Source organism: Balaenoptera physalus, assembly GCF_965194825.1.
Source record: "Balaenoptera physalus genome assembly, chromosome: 8".
Taxonomy (NCBI): Eukaryota; Metazoa; Chordata; class Mammalia; order Artiodactyla; family Balaenopteridae; genus Balaenoptera; species Balaenoptera physalus.
This window is the reverse complement of record NC_138887.1, coordinates 90,528,053-90,554,108: the sequence shown is the minus strand read 5'-3', so window position 1 is coordinate 90,554,108 and position 26,056 is coordinate 90,528,053. Positions and strand designations below refer to the sequence as shown.

At 40.3% G+C, this 26,056-nt stretch overlaps 3 protein-coding genes and 1 pseudogene across 10 annotated transcripts in view; 2 read left to right on the top strand and 2 right to left on the bottom strand.

Moving 5' to 3' along the window:
• CAV1 (caveolin 1) overlaps window positions 1–2,840 on the bottom strand; it is a 32,880-nt gene extending 30,040 nt beyond the window's left edge. Inside the window, exons 1-2 of one of the 4 annotated variants that reach the window (XM_082472417.1) lie at window positions 2,637–2,840; window positions 1,045–1,209 (exon numbers count right to left, since the gene is read on the bottom strand). In XM_082472417.1, coding sequence (XP_082328543.1) covers window positions 1,045–1,209; window positions 2,637–2,666 — 195 coding nt within the window. In that variant the 5' untranslated portion in view covers window positions 2,667–2,840. The other 3 variants (XM_082472416.1, XM_082472418.1, XM_082472419.1) reach the window with 3 other exon arrangements.
• TFEC (transcription factor EC) overlaps window positions 1–26,056 on the top strand; it is a 688,992-nt gene that overhangs the window by 132,743 nt on the left and 530,193 nt on the right. The gene's annotated exons all lie outside the window — the stretch shown is intronic.
• On the top strand, window positions 2,971–14,519 carry LOC309665697 (mitochondrial carrier homolog 2 pseudogene; annotated as a pseudogene). The gene has a single exon. The product of its transcript is annotated as a mitochondrial carrier homolog 2 pseudogene (transcript).
• On the bottom strand, window positions 18,116–26,035 carry CAV2 (caveolin 2). Its single transcript, XM_082472427.1, has 3 exons — window positions 25,635–26,035; window positions 25,110–25,297; window positions 18,116–20,679 (listed from the first exon to the last, which is right to left on the bottom strand). The coding sequence occupies exons 1-3, from the start codon at window positions 25,782–25,784 to the stop codon at window positions 20,529–20,531; spliced, it is 489 nt and encodes a 162-aa protein (XP_082328553.1). The 5' UTR covers window positions 25,785–26,035; the 3' UTR covers window positions 18,116–20,528.

Genomic DNA, 26,056 nt, shown 5'->3' with positions numbered 1-26,056 from the left:
CTTGGTCATCCCCCTTCCTGAAAGAAAACCCTCTGCCAAGGATGGCTCAGGCCTATGATTTCCCAATCAAGATGGGTTTAAGCAACAAATTCCTCTGATGAGATTTGTTCAAAGGGTCAAAGTTGAGTAACATAATCATAATCAAAAACTGACCACCCAGTCAGATCGAAGTTTAGCCAATACCCATTCAGTTAACCTATTTTTAATCTCACCAAGCACATCCTTAAAGTATAAAAAGGAACTCCAACCTGAACGTCCCATTAGCTCAGGGAAGGCTTACCCAAGCAGTCACTAAAGAAGCAACTTTCCACACCTAACTAGAGGTCTATAGGAGAAATCAAAAGGCACATATTATTTTGGTTGTGTAAATATGCATAGCTGTGTACAACAAGCGCCATGTTTTTCCAGTTAAATACCCTTCATATAAATATTAAATATTTGACTCTATTCTGTATATATATACATATATATACACACACACACATATATATATTTCATCTTTAGTCAGAAGCATTTCTACCTACTTTGTTATTTTTAAGAAAATCACTTCAGGTTATCTTAATTTTAGCTGAGGGAACCTGCTCACTTAGTATTCCGGTTGTCACCTTTGGCACAAGACCTTACCAAACGATCTCACTGCTTAATTCTATATACAGTGGAGCGCCACCCCTCACTTAGACTTTCAACCTGAAAACGGAAAAAGGGTGACCTGCAGCGCAAACATCTCACCCTCTCAAGGAGTGCGGGGCTGTCTCTTGCTGAGATCCAGAGGTTCATTTGCCAGGAGAAGGGTGCAGTTAAATGAACTCCTACAAAACTCAAGTTAGCTAAATTCCAGCTGAACTAACCGGCAGGAGCGGGGAGGGGAGGTGTAACATTTCTGACGACCGCGGGAGTTCCCGCACATCAAGCCCAGAAAATGGTGAGTGTGTGGCAAAGACAGGGAAAGATACACAGGCTGCTGGCCAGACAGAGGAGAGCTGTCCCGGCCCTCTCAGCGTCTTCTCGGGGCACATCCCTTCCTTGCTGGCCGCCTCACCTTACCTTGACCACGTCGTCGTTGAGATGCTTGGGGTCGCGGTTGACCAGGTCGATCTCCTTGGTGTGCGCGTCGTACACTTGCTTCTCGTTCATCTCTTCTGCCATCGCCTTGTTGTTGGGCTTGTAGATGTTGCCCTGTTCCCGGATGGGAACAGTGTAGAGATGTCCCTGCGGAGGGCGGACGGCCAGGAGGGGGAGGGTGGCACCGGCGGTGGGAAGAAAATTTCAAAAAGAAAAACCGGCGATCAGAAAAGGCAGCCTAGTAGCGCGGCAAACCTCGAGGCTCAAAATCGAACTAACCGCTTCGGAAGCGGTGGCTCCGCGCACAGTAAACTCCTTGGCGCCGCAAGCTTTTTAAGAGGATCGAGGAGAGGACACCACACCCCTCGGTACCAGGCAGGGAGCTCCTGCCTCCCCCGCCCGCCACCGCCAGGGGTCAGGGCAAACCCCGCCGTGCGGTCCGCCCCGGCCTCAGCCCTGCGCACGCCCTGCCCGCGGCACCCCGCGGAGACCCCCGCAGGGGAGAGGACCAGACTTCCGACTTTTCTCCACCCCTCTCTCCGCCACGCCACCCTCTACCTGAGCTCTTCACCTGTTTCCGTGCCTGGCCTCCATTTCCCTTCTCTCCATAATCCCTTCTGGCTTCATCCTTAAGACCCATTTGGAACCCCCCGACCCATGGAGTGTCCCCATTTTCGTTCCTTCCTAGCCGAGTATCCTTCGCACCTGCCCGCATCCCGCACCCTCCCTTTGCAGTCTGTTTCTGCGCAGCTCCCACCACTCCCCTGGTGCTCACAATCCCGCATCCCCCATCTTTGGGTAGAGCCAAGTGTCAGACCCTCCTAAACTCTCTAGAACGGTATCTAACCTGCACAACCCCCCGACCCACCCTCAGGTCACTCCCAGGCTGCCGGCCGGTCGCTGAACGGCGGCTGAGTTTGGGAAAAAGAGGTCTCCACACCCAGGCGGAGACCGAGCGCCGGGAGGTGGTTGGAAGGGGGCGGGGGGGGGGGAGTGGTAGTTAGGGGGAGGGGAGGTCCGCTCCTCTCCAAACACCCCTGCCAGGCGCCGAGATGCAGGAAGAGTTCTTGAGGTGGCCCAAGAGCTTTGGAAAGTGCAAACAAGACGCGCGCTATCGCCCCGGCCAGCCGGTTCAGGCGCCTGGCGGGGAGTCGGGGGGACTGTCCCCAAGACTGCGAGTGAATGAGCTCTCACCCTCTGCTCTGGCTCTCTGCCTCCCAGCAGACTGGGGCCGGACCGTGGGGGTCCCGCAATAAGGCAGTGCCCCTGAGCCATTAAGAAACGCGCCCTCGGTCTGGCAGACCCAACTTGAGGACCCCGACGACCCCCTTTTCCGCGATCCTCTAGCTTAGGGGCTGCCTTGGCCCCCTTCCTAACAGGAAAACATAAAACATTCCTGCCTCCTCTTGACCTCCCCGCCCAGGCCCATTCCTCAGCAATGCCAGGGGAGAGGAGTGCTCCGACGTCGAGAGAGGGCTGGGGCAAGCAAAGCAGTCGGAATATTTGGAGTGGGAGATAGCAGAAGCAGCACTTCTTGCGCGCCGCGATCCCGGAGCACACCCACCCGAGCCTACCTCTGAGTCTACGTATTTGCCCCCCGACATTCTGGCCCGTGGCTGGATGAAGGCTCTGAGGAGATTTCCCTGGGCTGTGATTTAAGGGAACTGAGGAAGGAAGATCTTGTATTGTATGGGGGAGCGGCGGGGCGGGGGGGGAGGCTCTGGCGGGGGGGGATGGCGGTGGCTGGGAGGGAGCCTCCTGGCTCTCCGCCAAGGGTTTGTTCTGCTCGCGGTTGGCCGGGATGTGCGCTGCGCCGGGTCTAGGCACATCCCCAAGGTTTTGGCAGCAGAGGGCGGGGAGCGCTCGCCGGGAATAAAGAGCAATGAGAAAGCGTTTTCACCGGCTGGGCTGCTTGGGCAGATATTTTAAACCTGGGGCAACATTTTTCCAACTATAAGCCACTGAGAGGCGTCTGGGGCGGGGAGGGAGCTAATGTTTTCGCAGTGCATCATCCCAGCAGGGGTGGGGAGTGGAGGAAGTCGACTGCCTGCAGAGATGCCCAGTATGGGCAACCGAGCTTCAGAAAGAATTCTGCCCTGTTCTAAGCCTTTTCTTCTCATCGCCCACGTTCCATCGCTGCTTAAGACACAACTACCTCCCTGTTTCACAGAGGAAGGGATGAAAAATGACCCGGAACCTTTAGGTGCATTTCATATCTAAACACAAGGAAGGAATCTGTGTGGGTGCGTGTGTGGTGTGCTTTTGGTGACACTGGTTTACATCTAGTCTGTGTGGATGGAAACTTGGAGAAGCAGGCATGCAGAATTTAACGTTTACCAACCGCTTCTGAAATGTCTCTCAAATGCTTTGAAATAAGAAATAAAAATGTTTAACTTTTCTATTAATTTATTACTTTTTTTCCCTTGGAACAAAGGAAACAGGTGATGCCGTATTTACAAAATACATAAAATATTTACAATTGTACAAATATTTAATTGGAGTTTCAAGTTTACCAGAGAAGATTCTTTTTTTTTTTTTTTAAGTGCTTGGCTGTGAGTTAGAAGAGGCTTAGTTTTTCTAGTAATTGATTAGAATTTTTAAAAAAGTTGTTAGCAATGAAAATATTTTATCTGTTCCTAAATCGGGGTTTTCTTTACCTTATTATAAAGTGGCACAAGATGAATTGAACAATAATCAGTCGTTTTACTTCGGGGCAATAATAAGGAAGTTCACCATCCAAAAATGGAAAGGACATTTTGCATTATGTTCCACATGCGATCGAAAGTCAAATTATGACTTGAAATGAAAAAGCTGGGACTATACCTGAAAGGGCACAGGATATATTAAAAATACTGGCAGTCTAGCAAAGGGAAAATGGGGATGGACACAAAAGGAGGAGGAGAAAGGGAAATAGAGGATGGAACTCCTAGACTTGATTATCAAGGTGGAGAGAAGACATAAACATATAAAAGAGAATGACAAAGCACAGGTTTTTGTTATTGTTGATAGCAGAAAGGCAATACAGTTTTTGAAGAAAAGATCAATTTCAAGTAGATGGCAGGGAAAATGTCACAAATGTTGGCATGACCTTAATTATGCTGACTAGTCATCATTAGAATACTAAAGATCTTCCCAAAGTTGGGTTTTCTTAATTTTACTTCTGCCAAATTGCATTTCTAAATGCTTTGAACAGATGACATGTTAACAAACATGATATTCTAGAAAAGGGAGGTGTCAGGGTCAGTGTGTTGTGTAGTGCCTAGTCTACCTCTAATGACTGCGAAAAGATTGCTATTCCTCTAACTCCTCCTTCATAAAAATGTTGGCTGCAAAGCAGTTGAGTTTTGTTCTATGGAAAAATGTGGAAGCTGTTTCCCATCTTTTGTTATTCAGTCTTCAGCTGCAATGAGTAATCTTGACTGTGAAAAAAGTCAACAGGAACAGGGAGAGAGCATGTCCTGCATTCCAGCAAGGAATGGACTTTGTGGCGAGGCCTGTGAGTGAATGCTTAACTAGCACTCAAAGGAGGGAAAGCAGCCTCCCTGGGGAAGTCCACCCCAAAGTCAGCACAGCACATGGAATCATAATGATCAGTGAAGCGTTGTCAATGCCAAAATGAATTCCTAATGAGAAGAAAAACCACAAACTCTTCATTAACCTGCCCCAACAAGAAGCTGGCACCAAAGAGAAACAGATCATATTCTCGTTATAATAGCTGATTGGGATAATTGGCTCCATCCAGCTTTATGAGATACAAAGAAAAGATGAAGTAGAACACTGTTAGCAGAGATTTGAAATGAATAGATGATGTAAAAAAAATATATTTTTTCTTTGATACCCACAGAGATAACTTTAGGCTTAGAGGCAAGTTAATAACTTCTCCAAATCATTTACTTAAAAAAAAAATGGGTAAATGGCAACTCATTTGCCCTCTACTTTTTTTTTTTTAGGAAGCAGCCTTAAAGGTCAGCTCATGCATTATATGTTACTATATAGAGAGCTGAAAGGACACAGATCATCAAACCAGCCATCTTCGAAATAAGGAAACTGAAGTTTAGGTACATGAAAATGATGTGTTCTTAAGGAGTTCTGTGGGGCAATGAAACATTTTAAAATTCATAAATAACTATAGCACCTGTTAACAACTTACGGGGCGTGGGATTCTTAAGTAGTGTAATGACATGGAAGGCTGTGGCAATACTGTGAAGTTGTCTTTTGTGTTCTCTCATCTCTTTCTCTAGGCCCCCTAACCCCTGAGCACAGCTTCCTCTTCCCATCCCTTCCACCCTAGGTCCTCTTCATACTCTCAGCTGGCTTCATCTAATTCCCGCTCCAGGATTAGGAGTCTAAGGTTTGACCGCTTATAATGATATGAAGGTTTAAAAAAGCAGTCACCTTTCCAAGATTTCTCAACACTCAGAAGCTTGATACTGCCCAAATGTGCCTTTGTTGATGAGTTCAAAAAAGGGAGTGTAGCTTAGATTATAATAAGGATTATCACTAGGTGTGATATAAAAACAATTTAATAACTAGTATGGCAGAGCCACCAAGCAGTCATTCTAGGCTTGAGTCACAGCTCTGGAGTTGTGCCTTAGTGTCCTGCCGGCTAGCTGCTGGCTTATTGGGAGTTGGGGGCCCTTGGGAGAAGGACAAGAGGGGAGGGAGTACATTTTAGAGCAGTGACTATTTATACGCAAGTACATAAATGGCAGTATTTTTACAATCTGTGTTTCAGCTGAGTATTTACCCTGTTTTCACCATCATCACCTCTCATACCTTCCCCTATTCACCTCCATACCCCAGATCCCATTCAGGCCTTCTTCCCATACCTGCCATACCTTCTTCCATACATTCCATTTTATACATAGAAAGAAATGGCTTTCTAGAAGAAGACTTTGCCTCATCACCCAGTCCCTTCCTATCCCTGTTCTGGTTTGAAGGCCTCACTGGAATCTTCCTCAGTTTGAGGAATTCATTGGTCTTTCCATTTTGACTCTCTTAAATGATTTTTTTCTATTTATTTTCTTAAAAAAAAAAAGGACAACTATTTCTACATCTTAAAAATCTGATCAAGATGGCTGAAAAAGTATTCTTTTTATACTGTTTCTTTAAATTAGCTTTATTTTCTTTATTTGTAAAATGAAAAATATAATTGACGTCTACCCAAGAGGGGTGCCGTGAACATTCAATGAGGTGATGCATTTAAACCACTGAGGATACTGCCTAAATCAAAACAGATGCTAGGGTTAAGGAGACAAATTTCAGTCAGATTCAGGATTGGAATAAATGTATTTTCTTTTATAGTATTTTTATTGTAAAATAGTTCAACCAAATAGTGTAATGAACACTCACCATAAGCCTGATCAAATAATTTTGTTTTGCCTGGTTTGCTTCAGATTTTTAAAGTGGAAAACATAGATATTATTCAGGTCCCCTGTGAGGTATAACTTTCTCTTTTTTTAATAACTGAACTTAATTTCTTTTACAAACCCCATTCCTTCATGTGGCAGAACCTTCACCTCAATCAAGTCCTAGTTTCTTCCATTTTGTTAAGGTTGTATTGCATCTAAATTCCAGGGGCTTATTGCCAAGGAGTCCCAGGGTGGGTCTGTGGAGGAGAGTCTCTTCCTTAGTTGTACATCTTGGATCTGCTGATAGGTACATATCCTGTCTGTCATTGGTCCGTTCAGGATGCTGCTATAATGTCCTCATGCTGATTCAGTATGACCCTTAGGGCTAGAGACACCTTTTGCTACTTCTGTCCTTTTCTTGGGGCTCTTTTCAAGTCTGATGAATCTGGGTGGGCAGGCCTGATGCAGCATCACGGAGCTTCCTATGGTAAATGTGGTGTAGAGAACAGAATAAATGCCCTACCACCGTGCAGAGGAACTCTAGAGGGTTGCTATCTCTACAGGCCCTACTCAGAAGCAGGAGGCACAAGTACCTCTGCTCTTAGATCCTCCTTTATCTGGGTTCATGCTAGGGATGCACATGTGTCAAAAATTACTTTGCTTATTTTCCTAATTTCGTCTCCCTTGAGCAGGAAGCCTTGCTCATATATCACTCAATTTCTTTAATGCCCTGAATTCCCCCAGGACCAAGGCTTTTGGAATCAAGAGAAGCCTTATCTCTGCTTTTTGGTTGTAATAATCCTTCCCTAGGTATGGTGGGAGGTGAGGTAGGGGAAGGCTCCATGGGCATCCAGAAAAGAACATCAGTAAACATTTCAAAAGTGTCATCATTCACTAGTTTTCCTCTTTCCATTGGAGGGGGAATTAGATGAAGCTAGTCAAAAGGTACAAACTTCCAGTTATAAGAGTAATAGAGATGTAATGTGTGAGTGATAAACATAATTAACGCTGCTGTATGTTATATATGGAAATTGTTAAAAGAGTAAACCTTGAGTTCTCATCACAAGGAAAAACCTTTTTTTCCTATTTCTTTAATTTTATATCTATAGTAAATGATGAATGTTCACTGAACTTATTGGGATAATCATTTCATGATGTATGTATCATCATGCTATATACCTTAAACTTATATAGTGCTGTATATTGATTATATCTCAATAAACTGGAAGAAAACATAATCCTGGTAAGATTTTGCTGGTGACATATAAGATCTATCTGGTCTTTCTGAATTATAACAAACCCTCAAGTTCAAATTCCAAATATGTAACTTTAGAACTTCTGCCAACGTTTATATTTCATTGATAGCCTTATATTAAGGCTTCTATCCTTCTAATTAGCTCAAAATATTGATGGTGGAATAATATCTTTAGTCTTTAGCTTTTACTGTATCAGTTTGCTATATAATTTTCCTATCAAATCTTTGTTATTCAAGACCAAATCAATCTGACTGGTTATTCAGTATTATTGAAATAAGATTTCAGAATATGATTTTCAAAGCAGCTGACAATCTACCTTACTTTCAAAAATTAGGCCATCTTATTGTCATCGTCATTATTGTTCCAGATTTAGAACTCAATATGATGAAACTTGTGATTTTTCTTCGAAAATGCAGCGAAATTTTGTCTCTAAGAGTGGATATTCAAAATTTACAGACTTCCTTTTTCTTTTATATGTAAATTTTTCCTTGAGTTTTTCCCCCATAAATTACATTAAAAACAAAATCATAATACAATCTGATTTGTCAGCATGCAAGTAAATCTAAACATTGAGAAAATGCTAAATGTAAGCAAACACAAATCACATTGAGTTCTTTCTTATTTGTGCTAAAATTCCAGGTTCAATTCATCATTTCATCATGATACCATATAAGAAATCAAACTAACTGCTATGAAATTGGGGGATCTACCTACCTTGACTATTTTAATAACTGGATAATAGCCCTACCAAAATAATTGTTCCAGCATTTATTAAAGAGAGGAACTCTTAGTCCAAACGCTGATATAATCAAGGAATAATATGTTCAGAAAGCGTGAAAAGATATAAAAAATAACAATATTTGGCTCATTTTTTTTTTAACCTAGGTAGATTTATATCAATAATAAAAGCAATGCTAATTACAGTCCTAGCTAATCCAAGATTGAAAATGTTTAATATGAGGCTCGGGTGTAGCAATTTTTTCAGAAAAATTGGTGTCAAGTGGTGAGCCAGATTGCTACGTTACATCCAGTTGAGAGAAGTAGAATTTCAGATATGTGGACAATGACTACATTTCCTCCTATTCAAGTGAAACAAAATTCTGATCACCCTTTATAAATATGGAAACTCCACAAATCTTATTCAAAGTGTGACTAACGCTCAGAAAACCTAATAGGACAGCAAAATGTAATATAATATATAATGTAATATAATATATATCTGAGATAAATGGCATTTTATAGTATACTAGTAGAGTGTTTAAACAGCATACAAGTAAATCTAAATTTAGAACATCACATATTTTATTTTAACAAACGATTAATTTAAAAATTCTATTTTAATGAAGTGATAAAGAATAAAAATGGTAGTAGTCCCTGAACACTACCATGAAATTATAAGGAGATATACACTGTAAAACTTTCATATTTTTCTTAAGTTAATGTAAATATTTGGGAGGAGTCCTTTATAAAAGCCCTTTGTTTTGTAACCAACCCATCTGGCTTTGTCAGAGCTCCATTATTTAACAAAGGAAACACTCTTTCCTTTTGGCCCTTTCCCTAGTAAATAAACTATTTACCAGGAGTTGCTTTTACCTGGGGGAAATTTATGTCTACAACCACTCCCCTTGAGGCAACAATGCTTAATCATAAAATATTTCACTCTTCAAAAAGTATATATCAGTTCATATTGACCATTTATTAAGTGGTCTGGTCTTTATAGAGAACTTTACTTTCTTATAATTATATATTGAGTATATTGAAGGTTTTTTTTGTTTTTAACCAATTCCAGGGAAAATTTGGGTCTGTAACATCAGCTTTTGTACATACTGGAGGATGGGTTTAATTCGGCACTGCTGGCTTTACTGTCAATCAATTCAACTTACTTCAGAGGGAATGTGAATGTGTTTTAAAGCTAGTATGGGGGATTATAGTTACGGGACAGACTGTAGAATCTTTTTTTTCTTTTTTCTTTTTTGATTTTGTTGGGTCTTCGTTACCGTGCACGGGCTTCCCATTGCGGTGGCTTCTCTTGCTGAGGAGCACGGGCTCTAGGCCCGGGGGCTTCAGTAGTTGTGGCTCTGGGGCATGTGGGATCTTCCTGGACGAGGGCTCGAACCAGCGTCCCCTGAATTGGCAGGCGGATTCTTAACCACTGCGCCACCAGGTAAGCCCTAGGATCTTTTCAGAGGGTCAAATAATCTGTCTTTCAGTTTCTTCTTTTCTCTGTCTTTAGCTACTTCATCTTCACCTCTCTCCATGTCTTACTCAAGCTAATTACTAGGGCCTTGCTACCCAAAGGGACCTGCAGCATCACCAGCAGCATCAGCTGGGAGCTTGTTATAAACCAGAATCTCAGGTCCAATCCCAGATTTATTGAATCAGACTCTGCATTTTAACAAGATCGCCAGGTTATTCGTATGCACATTAAACTTTGAAAAGCAGCGTTCTAGGGGAAACTTGAAAATGCTTATTCTCTGAAGGTGTTAGGGAGGTGTTAGGCAGAAGCTGGGCAGGGAGGTGCGCGAGGGTGAGTGCGCGTGCACGAGGGCCGGCCAGTGAAGCCCGTGGCCCTGGCACATGATCCCAGACTGTCTCCGTTGCTTGGTGGCTCAGTCTGTGTGTCCCTCAGTGGGTGCCATCATGGCAGACGCGGCCAGTCAGGTGCTCCTGGGCTCTTGTCTCACCATCCTGTCCCAGCCGCTCTTGTATGTGAAGGTGCTCATCCAGGTGGGATATGAGCCTCTTCCTCCAACAGTTGGACGAAATATTTTGGGGCGGCAAGTATGTCAGCTTCCTGGTCTTTTTTGTTAGGCTCAGCACATTGCAAGCATCCATGGGAAGCGTGGGTTGTTCACAGGCTTAACTCCAAGACTGTGTTCAGGGGTCCTTGGAACTGTGGTCCATGGTAAAGTTTTACAACATTACCAGTAGTGTGACAAGGTTGAGGAGTCATGATTTGGAAATGTACAGAAAGAAGTTTCGTCTCTGACCGAGTTATCAAGGAGACAACTGGAGAGATAATGGCTTCTTCTGCTGCTACTCTCATCACTCATCCCTTTCACGTGAGCACCCTGAGATCTATGGTACAGTTCATTGGCAGAGAATCCAAGTACCATGGACTTCGTGACTCCATAGTAACTATCTATCAGGAAGAGGGCATACTAGGATTTTTTGTGGCTGTTATTCCTCGCCTCCTAGGTGACATCATTTCTTTGTGGTTCTGTAACTCAGTGGCCTACCTCATCAATGTCCTTGCACCAAACGGTGGGGTTTCCCCCATGAATGAAATGAGTTATTCCCTAGCTGTCACAGGATTTTTTGCCAGTATGTTGACCTATCCCTTTGTGCTTGTCTCTAATCTTATGGCTGTCAACAGCTGTGGGCTTGCTGATGGATGCCCTCCTTACTCCCCAATATATACTTCTTGGATAGATGGCTGGTGCCTGCTACAAAAAGAGGGAAATATGAGCCGAGGAAATAGCTTGTTTTTCCAGAAGGTCCCCTTTAGGAAGACTTATTGTTGTGACCTGAGAATGTCAATTTGAAGATGTGGGACAGGGACAGTGACATTTCTGTAGTCCCATATACACAGAATTATGGGAGAGAGTGTTGGTTTCTATACAGTGTGGCATGCTTTTTATTAAATAATCATTCAGTCTTGGGAAAATGAAAAAAAAAGGCAGAAGTTATGTCAGCAAATAAACTAAAAAACAAAATAAAACAAAAAATCCTCATAAATTAGAACCACGAATGAAGAAAAACCTCCACAAATACATGCATAACAGAGCTTGTACATCATCGTAGGAAGAGCAGTAGTAAGGCAGCCTGGATGACTTACAGGGAATCCTAACTCCGAAAAGGAAGTAACATACTATTAAAGAAGTATTTGAAGGAAATTGAAGGAAGCATCTTTTAAGGGGAAACCCTACAGGCTAAGTTGGCCAAGTTGCTTGCAGAGAACTGGCAGTTCTTTCCATTTCTATAAACTGAAGTCTTCTTGGAATGTGAGATCAAGAATTACAAACTGGACAGCAGCCAGGATGGGTTTTTGTTGTTGTTGGATTTTATTTTATTTTTTGCTTTGTTTGTTTGTTTGCTACGAAAGGAGTTGAGCTGTATTAAATTCTCCCATTAGCCACACCCAAAACATGTTGGCTATGGCAAGAGCTGAGGCAGCACTGGCCTTAGGGAGGGCTTCAAAGTAGCCCAAACCTACCCTGCACAGAAAGTATGTCATGCTAGGCCAACTTCATTGAAGATTTTAAGACTGGGAGGATTTTCCTTTCCAATTCTGAATATTTCTTCAACTCTAAGAATCATGAAATCATGGAAATCTTTACATGAATCCCTAGTTCATCGTGCAGCATAGAGACTGCCTGAATCTGATCTGTCTCATCATTCCAAAAGTTCTAACATGAAAAATAGTTTATGATCTTTTTTGCTATTTCCTCTTGTTCAATATATTTAGGATCACAATTCTTTTTGCGTGTGCCTACTCTAATAAAATTATCACTTAAGATGACCCCACTTAGTCTTTCTCTCAGAAAAAAAATAGTTTTAATAAAATCGTTCTTTGTACAATATTTTTCATCTTTTATGTGGCCCTTTACTCACATTTAGAATAAATAATATCAACAACTCTGGCTCTTTTTCAGGGGTCTATTTTCAAATTTATAATTATCATAAGATCTTCCTCTTGTCTAAATAAAATGTACATAAATAATTCAGTTGATTGCTCACTTGTTTTTTCTACATGATAAAAAAGTTTTTTTGATGTTTTATTTCCAATGCTTTGATCATGGCCCTCCCCCACCCCTTCCACCCTCTTCATGGCTCCTGCACACGGAGGCTACCATGAAATTGATCAAATATGCTAGATATTCGTGGAGATTTCATTTAGTTTATATTACCTAACCATAAATAATGTGTGCTATTTCTGTGACTGCCTCAACACGGTCATATCTAAACTGGGGAGGAAGGCTTGCTTGTATCTTATGCTTCTTTTTATATATTCCAGTGTCATGACTTCTCATTTTACATATGGCTCCCTATTTTGATATTGACTAGTTTACCACAACTGCTTTGTGAGAAAATATGTATGTAAAAAATGTTTGTTTTTGCAGACATGTTCATTTGGTGATTTCTTTATTTTGGTGCACTATTTGCAAAGTTTCAATCAGAAAGAATATTAAACTTTGTTAGATCATTTAAGACAGAGTTCTAAAGAAATCAATATCATGTTGTGTGATCCATTGAGTTTTTCTTTGTCTCATAGCAAAACATTGTAAGCCTTCACCCTTCAAAGCCATCTAAAATATTCACTTCACTGGACTGGATGAGAGCAGAGAGGAGGAGAAAGAGGGAAGGAAGAGCAGAAGAGTGGGTGGATCTCTGCTAGCCATTGCCAATAGTGGGAAACATAAACACCATGCCCTATGATAGGTGTTCAGCATAACCGTTATTGCAAAGCACAGACAGCATTACTATATTAAAGGTGAATGAAAAATTAGGGGAAGAAATGAGTGTGGGGATCACAATACTAGTTATCACTGTAGAAAAATGTTTGTTAAATTTTTATGTGTGCAAAATGGAATACTATAATGTTGTTCTATAATACCACCTAATATCTTAGTAAAAATTACATATATGTGTAACTTTTAAAGATATACATATATACACATGAATGCTGATAATGTGTGGAGACACATACATTGCTATTGCAATTGTAAATTGTATAAGCCTATTGAAAAGCAGTATGACAATATACAACCAAGCCATTAATATGATTGTATATGCCAATCTGGTTTTTCTGTTTTTAAAATTTCTTGTGAGCAAATTATCCTATTGGAGGAAAATAAAATTATATATGGTTTTCCATAGAATTTTAAAGGTAAAATAACTGAGAGTAGGATTAGATAACATACTAAAAGCTGTACAAACTGATAAGAAATTTCCAACCAAATGAAGATATGAAATACGGCCCCTATCTCGAAAGGTATATGCTTAGCCTAACTAGAAATTATTACTGTAATTATTAAGATTTTACATGTCTAGGTGTCTAGTACTGAGGAGAAAGATCATCATTGTGTTTCTGATACATAATAAGAAAGTCTTTGTTAAAGGTAGTACAATTTTATGAAATTTACAAAACATGGGAATAATAGCATGTGAAAGATAGTTTTCTTTTTAAAAAATTTTTTTTAAAGATTTTTTTTGATGTGGACCATTTTTAAAGTCTTTATTTGAATTTGTTACAATATTGCTTCTGTTTTATGTCTTGTTTTTTTGGCCTTGGGGCATGTGAGATCTTAGCTCCCTGACCAGGGATAGAACCCGCACCCCCTGCATTGGAAGGCGAAGTCTTAACCACTGGACCGCCAGGGAAGTCCCTGAAAGATATTTTTCTGACATTAGCTGGAGTGTTAGGGCCTAGGGCACAGATCATACAGGGAAGGAAATGGTGTGCTCAGGAAAGTAGAGAATAGGATTAGGGGAGGGCTCAGGGATTAGAAGGGGGCAGAGTGAGGAAGTTACAGGGAGCCCAGATACCAGGTTGTAGGGAGCTCCCACCACTGAGGACTTTGTACTGACTCCATTTACGGGAGAAAGGAAAGAAAAAAGTGCTTCTCATAGCAGGAAAGGTGACATGACTGAACAATGAATGAAAAAGAAGATTTTGGTCGGAAGGCAGAATTAGTCATTAGAACAGCCATACCCACATCCTAGAAATAGCCGATAATCTCTGTAGTGATTAAGAGCCTGAACTCTGGTGTCAGACTCTCTTGGCTCAGATCTTGACTCCCATGTGATCTTGGGAAAATTCTTCAACTTAAGGACATCAGTTTTCTCATCTGAAAAACAATAATAGAACTCACATCATAGAGTTATTGTGCAGATTAAATAAATGCCCAGCAAGTAATAAATGCTTAACAAATGGAAATGTTATTATTTGTACCAGAGATCAGAATTCTCCCACTGTTGTAATGCATGAAGTATTCCAACCGGTGTCCTCCTCAGTAAAAGAAACATGTTATCTTTGCCACCTGCCTCCCTGGGAAATGCTGTGTTTATCCCTGCAACTTTCCAAATGACTCCTTGTTTCACTGTCCCAGTTAGCTGAGCCAGCACTTGCCTGGAACTGGTGTGCCATTCAGTTAGAGAGGCAGGTCCTGCCTCCTGCCCTTCTCTCCCCTTTTGTTACTGGCAGGTGCTCGATGACAAGCTACTCAGAGGCAGGGAGAGAAAAGAATGCTCCAGAGATGACCTGTAGCTCCTATCTCTTCCTGATCCATTTATGTCTGGGAGAAATATTTGCCCTTGGTTACGTGCTCTTTCCCACTCTGAGTCATGTCTCTTCCTTTCTTTCATCATTCTCCACCCCTACCTTTTCCTATAATGGCAAAACAACTTCTCCAGCTGTGCAGCCAAGCTGAATGACCTGACACGTCCAAGTGCAGGCAGATAGGTGTCTGTCCTATTTTTGGAAAATTGTTGAAGTGGTGTCCTCTGATTTCTCTGACTGCTGCATGGTCTTCTTTCTTTGCCACAGATACACGGCAACAGTCAACAGCACAGAGAGGTGAGGTGGAAGAGAGACAGATGGTCACAAGTTGTAGTACAGTTTTCATTTTAACTTTTGCTCTTCTGCCATTGTCTTTAGGGCACAGGGTTCTAGGAGAGCCCTCATGCCCCCTCCCAGGGCCCTTTTCATTTAATAAGACATAAGGAACTTTCCTTTATGGTCTTAGCTGACTTCAACTCCTTCCACCCCGTTCAGTTTCTATTGACCCCCTCACTAGGGGTTTGAACAGAGGTGTCCAAAAGCAAAACTGTGAAGGGTAAAGATTGTGTCATTGGAGCCTCCTGTTCTCCCTTTTCTGTCTTGACTTTCACTTTGGTGGTGTGTCTTTTAATCAGTGTAAGATGCTCTCAGGTGGTGCTCCACTCAAGGCCCTCATGCTAGGGCCCCTTACATAGTTTTCAGCATCCCCTTCTCAGATCATCCATTCACATTGAAGTAATGGATGTCTACTAATAGACTGAAATGTTATCTCACCCAAAGGTATCTTTCATTTAAACAAGCATCAAGGTGTAAGGCTCCAGTGGTGGCAGTTCAGATATAGTCCGAAGAAAGAAGCTGAAGAGTGGGTGCAAAAATGGTTTTAAAATACAACAGCGTGCCTTCTTTTGCTTATTTGGCTATTTGGGGGTAAACAGGGAGAAGAAATTGGGAAGATTAGGTATGGAAGCAGAAATTATTTTTATTCCTAAAAAATATAACCTAGATATCTTGTATATCCTTATCTTCTGCTCCCTCCTCCTTCAGTTCCTTCTCTTGTCCTCCCCACATAAACATATACCATGAAGGAAGGAAATATACCAAAACCTGATTTATGATAAGTTGCATTAGTGGTAGTAATTTTTCATTGCAACACTACCTACTTTTTTTTTATCTGAAAGTAATATGTAATCTTGTAAAAATTCTTTAAGCTCTTGTTATCTTAAGTAAACATTCAAAAATGATGAAATTGCAAGCTAAAGAAACTGAGCCATTATTTATGTGATTTCTCCACTATGCTATTTAATTTGTCCTGGATTCAAATGAGACAGTGTATGGGACTGTGTTTTCTAAAATGTAAAACTCGATAAAAACAATGTTTTAGTATAAATTTCAAAATGGGAAATAGGATAGTAAAAGAAATAGCAACATTCTAAAATGCCAGAGAGAATGTTTCCAAACCAGTTTCTAAGTACTAGCATTTCCTACCCCTGAAGCCGTGAAAATAAATTTCAGGCAAGAAAATTGAGAGTAAAGATAGGCATTACCCCAAAAGATGAAATATACTTGATATGCTTTACATACATTTTCATTTTCCAACTTAATGATTCATGAGTGAGAAAATGGTGAGAAGGAAAATCTTATTAGGATCAGTACTTTTCAAACCCCTCATGCAAATGAAGAAAATTATGATGTCAAAATGTGATTCCCACTCCAGCTCTGCAATCATCCCAAATTTTCTTCAATTATTTATTCATGTAGTCGTTCATTCAGAAAACATTGATTGACCTCACTAGGTGCTTGGCACCATTTTAGAACCCCAGGAAACAAAGATGAAGTCATATTTTTGGTTCTCAAAGACCTAACCAGCAGTCTAGTAGGGTTATTTAACAGGGTTAGTTTTACCATGTGGTAAGTGATAATAGGGGTTTGTACAAGATTTTATATGAAGACATAGAAGAGGCACTTAATGTGGAGGAGTTCTGGAAACAGGAAGGGTTAGGCAGGCCATGAGGGGAAGAGTGATGCTGCCATGGACAGAAGAGGGCTGGGCACTTCCGTGAGGGCTGCAGAAGAGAGTTGCTGAAAACAGTGGGTTGATAGTGAAGGCCTTGTGAACAGTGCTCAAGAGTTTGGATTTTATTCTAAGGGCAATGGCATATAATTGATAGTTTAAGCAGGGGAATGACATGGAGTCTTCATGAGATCACTTCTTTTTTGAAGGGGAAGATAGATTGGAAAAGATCATATTGAAGCTGGGAGTGAGACCAGTTAAGAGGCTGTGGCAACTAGGCAGGCAAAAGATGAAGATGGCCGTGATTATGGTGGTATAGCAGTGATTTGGGTAGAAAAATCTATAAATAAAATAAATTGTAATTAATTTAAAATACAGAGTAACATTACTGGGGGGAAACTGTCACAATAATAAAGACTTAGAATTGTTCTCAATCTAGGAATCCCTGTCATGAAGAATCAAAGCCACGTACACAGTCTCATAATCAACAGAACTGTGAAAAGTGAATGCATTAATTCCTGTGTTTATAGCATGCCAGTCCTTTAATTGATAGAAAATTCATGATTTTTAAAAATGCCTTTAAAAAATTCCTGGACTGAACAGCAAGATTGCATACACATGCATATACATAGCCAAGTCTTCATTCTACAGAAGTCACAGGAAACAATGAGATGGGACGCTCCTAAGAGATCCTTGAGTCTAATCCTCTCATTAAAGATAAGAAAACTGAGACCTTGAGATTAAACCATTTGTAGGAGGTGACACACCTCAGTAATGGCAGTGCTGAGACAGGAATCCAGATGCCTGACCTGGAGGGCAGGACTCTTTTCACTAAACTCCAACAGCTTCCCAAGAAAGGCATTTAAATAAATTCATGGGATGTAGACAACTATTGAAAAGAGGGACTTTTAAGTTCTTCACAACTTTAAAGAGCACTTTAAAAAGCTAAACGCATGTTTTATTATTGGAGATTGGTCATTTTTCCAGATTAACTCACAACAAGAAAATCTATGCCAATATCAGCAACTACTCTTCACGTATTGACTTACCAAAAATAATTTTGGACTCTGGTCTAGGTTCATGGTACTGGTATCGAAGAACATGTGATTTATATTGTTTTATTTTCTTATTTAAAAAATTGAAAACAGAAATATGAGTTTATTTAGCATTAGCAAGATACTTTATTTCATGAAGAATATGAAGTATGGTTGGTTTAAGAACATGCTATTCTATCATATTCATCAAGTGACAGAAACGTTTATAGGGAACCTCTTAAATGCTGGGAAAACAAAAAAGTTAAATTGCCAATCTTGTAATTTTTCACAAATACATTCCTGAATAAGCAATAACTCATGTATTTTTATATGTTATGAGTTTTTTAATAAGGAAAAATTAGTTTTAAAATGTTCTTTATTGATGAGTTTGACATGTAGTAAAAGCAATAAACACATTTTATGAGTTTTTAAAAAGTTTATTATGGATACTGGGAAAGTCCCATCATCACCCACCTCTTCCCCACCCCCAAATAAAAGAACCAACATATTTGCACATGAAACCTGGATTCACTTGGTACAAAATTTCAATCTTTGAAATAAAATAGTTAATGGCAAATCTCAATAAAAAGTTATTTTGAAAATGATCAATGTTATTCAGAAATAAGGAAATCATATATTCTACTTTTTGCAAGTTAATAGGTTTTGTTATATGACTGTGTATATATTTTGGCTTTAAAACTTGCCAATAGCTAGAAGATAGAAGCTTATGATTTATTTAAATAGATATTTTATTAATCAAATATATTTGCCCAATCAACATATCCAAATATTTTTAAAAAACATCTTAAATACAAGGTATAAAGTCATGAGACTTATTGACCTTTTTAACTAACTATATAGTAACATCTATATAGTCAAATGAGTAGTAATGCTTGAAGTTAATGATCATGAGAGTGTTTTCTAAGGATGCTACAATGGCCTAAGGCAGCTTTGAAAAATCTCTTTTGTAGCTACCTTCAAAAGGATATGAGTTTCATAATCTGATCATTCATTTGCTTTGGTCCCCAATAGTATTCCAGTTCAATCATCCTGTATATTCACCAGCCTTAGAATTTGGGAAAATAAAATTAATCTTCATTGAATGAGGAGTTGTCCTCTATGAAGATATTCAAAGGAATATTAATCCGAGTTCTGATAGTAATTCTGAAATTTGAGCATTTATACACTTTTAAGATATGCAAATTATAGTTAACCACTCACATCACAGACATCTTTTGTACATGCCTATCATTTTGCAATAGAGATTTTTAAAACAACAGTGACTCATAACACTGAAATAGGACTCTACAGTTCAAAAATAATAAGAACAATTTTATACTGTGTACAAGACTCATATTAGATAACATCTTGAAAGTTTGCAGCTGTTAGTTTTTAATTTATATATACGTAGCTCAGTAGCGTGGACCCAGTAAATTGACAACTCTCCTGAAATTACTACATGAATTACTGTAGTTGAAATTGTACTTAAGTGTCAGAAATAGCCTTTATTTTAAAATGTTATTAAATAGCACCAATATTACTTGAAGGTAAAGTGAAACATTAATAGGAATGCAGAATACAGGTTTAATTTCTAATTACAAGACAGAAAGCATCTCCTAGATGAAATATCAGTTGGGTTTGTATTAAGATCACAGCCAGATAAACATCAGCCATAAAACACTTCAGGATTTTGCTTGGAAAAGTTAGAAAGAAAAGCCTTGTATATCTCTCTTTTCCATTCTATTACCAAAGAAGATGCATATGCTTATGTAATCAAGACAGTGCAATCTCACCAGTGAAGTTCCTTGTGGAAGATACATTTACTCCTATATATTAGCTCAACGAGATAACAAATATAATGAGTTCTTTAAAGCAAACTGATTAGAGCAACATTTACAATAAGTACAAAATATACAGTAAATTGAAACATCTTGTTAAATATGCCTGTAGGTTAACTATGCCCTATTTAAAGGAACATATTTTCATGAATCTATTTTCACATTTGTTTTATTATATTTGAGAGCCCCTATCATCACTGTATGCTTTTGTTACTGTAATTTCTAGAATCTTTGTGTTATCTTATCTCTAAGTATCCCCATGCCTTTACCTGCAAAGGTAATTTAAGAAGTATTGCTTCCAAAGTAAAAGAAAAATAAGAAATTCCATATTTTTATGAGCAGTTGTACACAAAACTATTGTAGTGTTTGAGAGAAATGTCCCTTGATCATTATAGATTCATCATTACAAAATGTATACTTACATACTAAAGCAAGAACTGTCTGCCTTCAAAATTAAGTGTTGCCAACCCACTTAATAATTCTGGTTATAAAGTTAGATATGAAATCCTTGGCTTTTAATATAGAAAAGCATTATTTGAAAAGATCTGAAAATAAACATTTCTATATGTGGTTGCCCATCTTAATAGCTTTCTTAATTTGAACATTTGGGGAGTTAACAGAACAGTAGTGCCTTTATGTTATAACAACAAAGAAGATTACAGTATCCAAATCTCTGGACCTGGGGTCCAAATATTCAGTCATGGCTCAGTTGCAGGCTGACAGAAGAGAAGCTGCGTCCTACGCTCCTACACAATGGGGCAATGACAACATCTGTCACGCTCTTCCATATTGTCTGCACTGAAGGCAGGACCATTAGGCAGGTCTTTACAAAAGGCATTATAATCCTGGAATGGAGGAAGAGAGATGTGTAAAGATTATTAGTGTTACCAAATAAGGCCATTGACTATTGCACATGCATGAAAAGATATAACAATGGCCCAGTTCACCTAAGCCGGATTGAGCATTTGAAACAAAATGAACAGTGACCTACATCATGATAAGATGCACAGAAAATATGTTGCTTAAAAAAAATAAACAAGAATGTACATGATAAACACCAATATTCTTTCTATTGGTGGCAGGCAATCTAAAATAGTAAAGCAAAACATAAACAAAATAGTAAATTTATTTACCTGATCTCTGCCCCTAAACATTAACCTGCCTAAATCTTCATATGTCTCTGAGGTTCTACTTCCTGGTAGCTTTTCCTGTTGTCTCATCCCACTTTCTCCCCATTGGACCAGGCTGGGTTGGATACCCCTTTTTTGTGCGTCTAAAGTACGGAAACAAACTTCTTAATCTTCAAATTTACCAAAAGATATCATAATGGATGCTTACCGCTTATATTTCTGTCTTTCCTATTAGAATGTAAGCTTTTTAAGCTAGGACATCCTTTACCCTTAGTAAATACTTGAGCTGAAGTGAATTTAGCATTCTCATATGCTTTATATTACTAATTTTCCATAGTAATTACACACACTGAAAAGGGTTGTGTAGTACAGTTAAAAGAGCCCTTCAATTATGTCAGAACTCTTAGACAAGAAAAACTAGAGTATCCTGAATTTATTTTTTCTTTATGCCTTTTCTTAAGATAACCACATATTTTCATATTCCTCAGGTTGGTTAATTTTTTCTGTAATCCTCTGAATAATGTTCTTTGTCATAGTAATGCTTTTTGGGCACAAAAGTATTTGTGAACTCTCAGGCATTGCTGGAGGGCTTCAATAGAATTTTTATTATTACTCGGGTGGGCACAAAGAAGTAAGGTTGATTTTCTTGGTTTACTATTAAAATGTGACTTAAATATAGGTCTGTTGTATTTAGCCCAAAGTAAAGAGAAGATCAGGCATTTGAGTGATTGAGATATTTTTAGAATACTGAATTATTCATATTGACTGCCTGCATAGATTATATTTATCTTGTATTTTGTTCCAAGTGCTAAAGACTTGAAGCAATTTTTTAAAGAAAATTAATTACTAGGTGTTTCAGAGCTAAATAGTTGAACAGAAACCTGAATGACGCCAACTTTTGACTTCTTATCCCATTATGTTTCTCACTTGATATGTGGCCTTGGGCAAACCACTACAAATTAAAGTAAGAATAGGAAATCTTATAGACCAGCTATCAGGATTAACACTTACTATGCATCCCTGACAGGTCCATATGATGCTGTCATTATAATGAATAATAAATAGAACTATTTTGAAGTCAGAATATATAATGAGAACAATTATGACAAAATAATCTTAATTTGACTTAAGTTTAGTTTGGAAAGCTTCCTAACCAAATTCACTTCCCTCAGAATATAATGCACTTTCCATTCTTTCTTAGGCTGAGAAATTTTCTTTCCCCTAACTCCTTAGATCTCCATGTCCTAAGAGGGAATTAAACACAGGACAAAAGTGCAGCAAAGTGCAATTGCCCACATTTGAGGACTCAGTTCATAGGATGTGGTGAACTCATTTTAATTTTATTTTCTTCAAGTTGTTGTTCTCTCACTTTGGATCAGAGGATCCAGTGATCCTCTGACAACAAACTTAAATTGTGTTCTCAACATCCCAGTTAGTTTCCTTTCTGAAACTCCAGGCAATTTGGAGTGACCCAAAACTTGGTTGGGGCTCTATGTGACCAACCAAATATTGCTTAAATAAATCTTATAATTAGCAAGATTATATATTTATCCATTGGATAATAAATCCATTAGAACTGGGACTTTTGTTTAGCTTTGTATTAACTATAGTGTCATAAGACTGCCTTGTCACAGCAATTTGCTGTATTAAAAAGTCTTCTGGGAAATGAGACTGCTACTACTGAATTTCCATCAGTTAGACCATTTATTTGAATTGCATCCCAGCAAAAATAAAAGGTAGAGGGGTCCAAGCCACATTTCTTTGGTATGATCCACTTATGACCAATAACCTGTGGTTGCCAAATGGCATATACCTCAGTTTATGGTATGGACTCAAACCAATTCACCGGTCCCTAATGACCTGTACTTCTGGCCTAGGATCCAACATCACCAGACTGAGTTCAGAGTGTTTTGTTTTTGTTGTCTGTTTGTTTAAATAATCTAAAGTCAGATCCACTGTGACCATGCAGTGTGGTTCAAAGAACTTATTACTGCATATTTTCATAGCTTTGATCACCAAGAAAAAAAGTTTACTCAAATGGGTTTGCTCTTCTATAAGGCCTCTCCTTGATCTGGTCTTATTGTGTCACTGGAATGTGATCCATAATGATTAATCTATTTTATCAAGGTATAAACTAACTTTTAAACATTTTTGTTTGAAGTTACTCCTCTACTTGCAATCACAGCTGCCTGATGACAAATGTATGACAGTTAAATATTAATGTCCCACATGAATGTAATTTGAAAAATAAGCTGAAGTTAAATAATACATTTTCTGTGGCTGAAAAAGATGTGGTTTGATGATTCACCGCTGGAAGCACTACACAAAAAACATCTCCCATTCTCATGAGAGCCAGGTGGAGAGAAGCATCATTTGGCTAATTGTAGTTTTACTTATATCTCTCCACCATTTAGTAAATGGAAACCTTTTTGTTGTCAGTTATTCCACAAGTGTTTTAGGAAAGCCTAGCTTTGTTGACTGGCACTCTATGTTTCCAAATAGCTTCATAGCCAACATTTCACAATATGTTATGTGGTCACTCAGTTTTTCACATTTTGGAAAGTGAGAAAATGGACATAGAGTTTAGATGACTGGTTTTATTCAATTAGGAATCCAAAATTTTATGCGCTGACTTGGACATCTTTTAAAAAAATTCATGTGCTAATGTCAAAATATAAGCTTAACTATACATCCTTTGTGGATCTGCTCATGTAAAAAGGCAAAGATTTTCATTCCTCTGGCAGTTTTTTGGCACTTTCAATATAGTTTAATTGTTTACAGTTTTTAGTGATCAAATTAAATTGATGTTTGTTTATCTTTAACTTATTGGGTGAACTTCAATTTATCCTTTAAAAGCCTTTGTAGACCCTTTTCTTTTTAAAAGCCTTCCCTGTGCTTCCCTCCTCCACAGATCTAGCTGGGCTTTCCTCAGCAGCCACCTCTGTACCTAGCCAGTTGTCCTGATGTGCTGTGAGTAAGCTGAAGGCAGATCTTGCATCTTATTCATTCTGCGCCCAGTGCCCGGCACAAACTAAGCACTCAATAAATTTTCTTGGTTGAACTAACTAGCTAGCTAACTGACTAAAGAAATTGATTCAGATGGTAGAGGGGAATGGAGAACAATTTCATAACTTCTAACAATGAACACAACATGTATTAGGGTGTGGCAATACCATATAAAGTGATTAAGAAAGACATGGAGACATCTAGGGTTATACATTTCTGCAGGACTGCCCTAAAAGACAAGCTTGGCAATTGTTGCCATACAGGGGATAATCTGAATGTTCTTCCTCTCAGAATAAAGTGGACATTTTTTAAAACAACAATAACAAAACTTCTTGGTAAAATATGACACTTCCTTTAAAATTTTTTAACGCTTAAAAATATTCTCTATAGCTTTATGATGCATTTTGTGTGTGAATAAAGTCCCAAAATGTCCGATAGTTTCTATATTTATTTTCCCTTTTACTAGATGCCACTCCTGTTGGTGCCTCATAGGTGAAAAAGTAACTTGGAAGCCTTCTCATTTCATTGTCCTGCATTTTGAGTTTCATTCATTTGTGCTGGGGGCCCCTTCATCTTAATTGCACACATCTTGCCTCTCCTCTGTTCTCATCCTTGCCATTTGCCAGTGACAGGATTGGAGCCGCCTCTCCATAACACTGCTTAACCAGGTCTGACATCCCTCTGCAATGATACTGTCACTGGCATTCTGCTCAGAGATCTCTTTTGTTTTACCCCAAGCACAGGTGGTGACTGAATAAAAGGTGATGAAAGAAATAAGAGCCCTGCCCAGAACCACGGGCACAAGTCAAAACAGGGCCCCTATGAGAGAGCAGCCTGTGGCTGGAAGCATGGCTTCCAGATCTCCACCTCCACAGTCAGCTGGGCTTTAGCATTCGAAGGAAGATCACAACCGTGGACAGAGGGATCTTCCTTCTTCTGTTTAAACTCCTAACCCAACCTACAATTCTAAAGAAAGCACACTACCTTTCAAGGCCTCCCAGTTATGCTACTGCGTTCAGAGATGATGCGCCTTCTTTCGCCTGCAAGCCGGCCTGGGAGAAGGGGAGGGCAGGGGGCAGGTGGCAAAGAACATTCCTACGTTTCAGAAAGCCGGCCCACCCCAGTGTGCCCCTTCTCACCAGATGTGCAGACAGCTGAGGATGGCAAAGAGAATTCCCGCAGCGAAAGCCAAGGGGATAGCCAGGAACACCGTCAGGAACTTGTAGATCACGTATTTGCTGATTTCAAAGAGAGCGTGGCTGCAGATCCACACTTTGTCAAAAGAGTGCGTAGACACGGGCTCTGCAATCACATCCTCGAATCCCACCTGCGGAGACAAGACTCAGGGATCAAGAAATGCCGCCCAACCTGCCTCTCCAGGATCCAGGAGAGCTCGGGGTGGGAGAAGCAAGAAAGAAAGACTTGGCTGCGGTGCCCCACCTTCTCTTAGGGTCACGGTGGGCGCACAGGAATTTGGCTAAGAATTCATGGCTACTCAGGCGGCCCCACAGAGGGAATCCGGATCCCGTACCCTGCGGCGCGGACCCAGTGGCGAGGGTGGGAGTTGGGGTCGGAGCAAGTTAGAGGGGGCACCCCCACTCCCAGGCTTTGGCGGGGGCTTGGGTCAGCCTCAGGTCCAGGGTAGGGCCCGCCCCAGGCTTCACCTTGAGATGCGAGTTGAGCCGGTGGGGATCTCGGTCGCTGCCCGGATCCACAAACTTCTCGGGGTCGGCGTAATCTACGCCGCTGTGGCGGCTGTAGGAGTCCTCGTCCATGAAGAGCTGGATATCCGCCTTCTCGGTCTCCAGCCCCATCTCAGCGCTTGGTGCGCGGCAGCTGCAGCCCGGCTGGCGCAGCGCGGCTCCCGACCCGCGCGGCTTCCCCTTCCCGTTGCGCTCGGCCCCGCCCCGCCTCGCCTCGCCTCGCCTCGCCTTTCCCCGCGCGGCTCGGACGGCGGTAGCTTCCCGCTGCCGGCTCCTGCTCCGGGGCCCGCGCGGCCCGAGTCCCGCCCCGCGGCCCGGCCAGGGGGCGGGGGCCGAACGCAGCCCGCGAGATGGCTCCCGCCCCGCGCACCCCGCCGCCCGTC

Coding starts and splice junctions, on each gene's coding strand:
- CAV2 (XM_082472427.1), bottom strand. CDS start 25,784: ATGGGGCTGGAGACCGAGAAGGCGGATATCCAGCTCTTCATGGACGAG. Junction 25,298..25,634: donor GGCTCAACTCGCATCTCAAG/GTGAAGCCTGGG, acceptor TTGTCTCCGCAG/GTGGGATTCGAGGATGTGAT. Junction 20,680..25,109: donor CTCAGCTGTCTGCACATCTG/GTGAGAAGGGGC, acceptor CCTCCATTCCAG/GATTATAATGCCTTTTGTAA.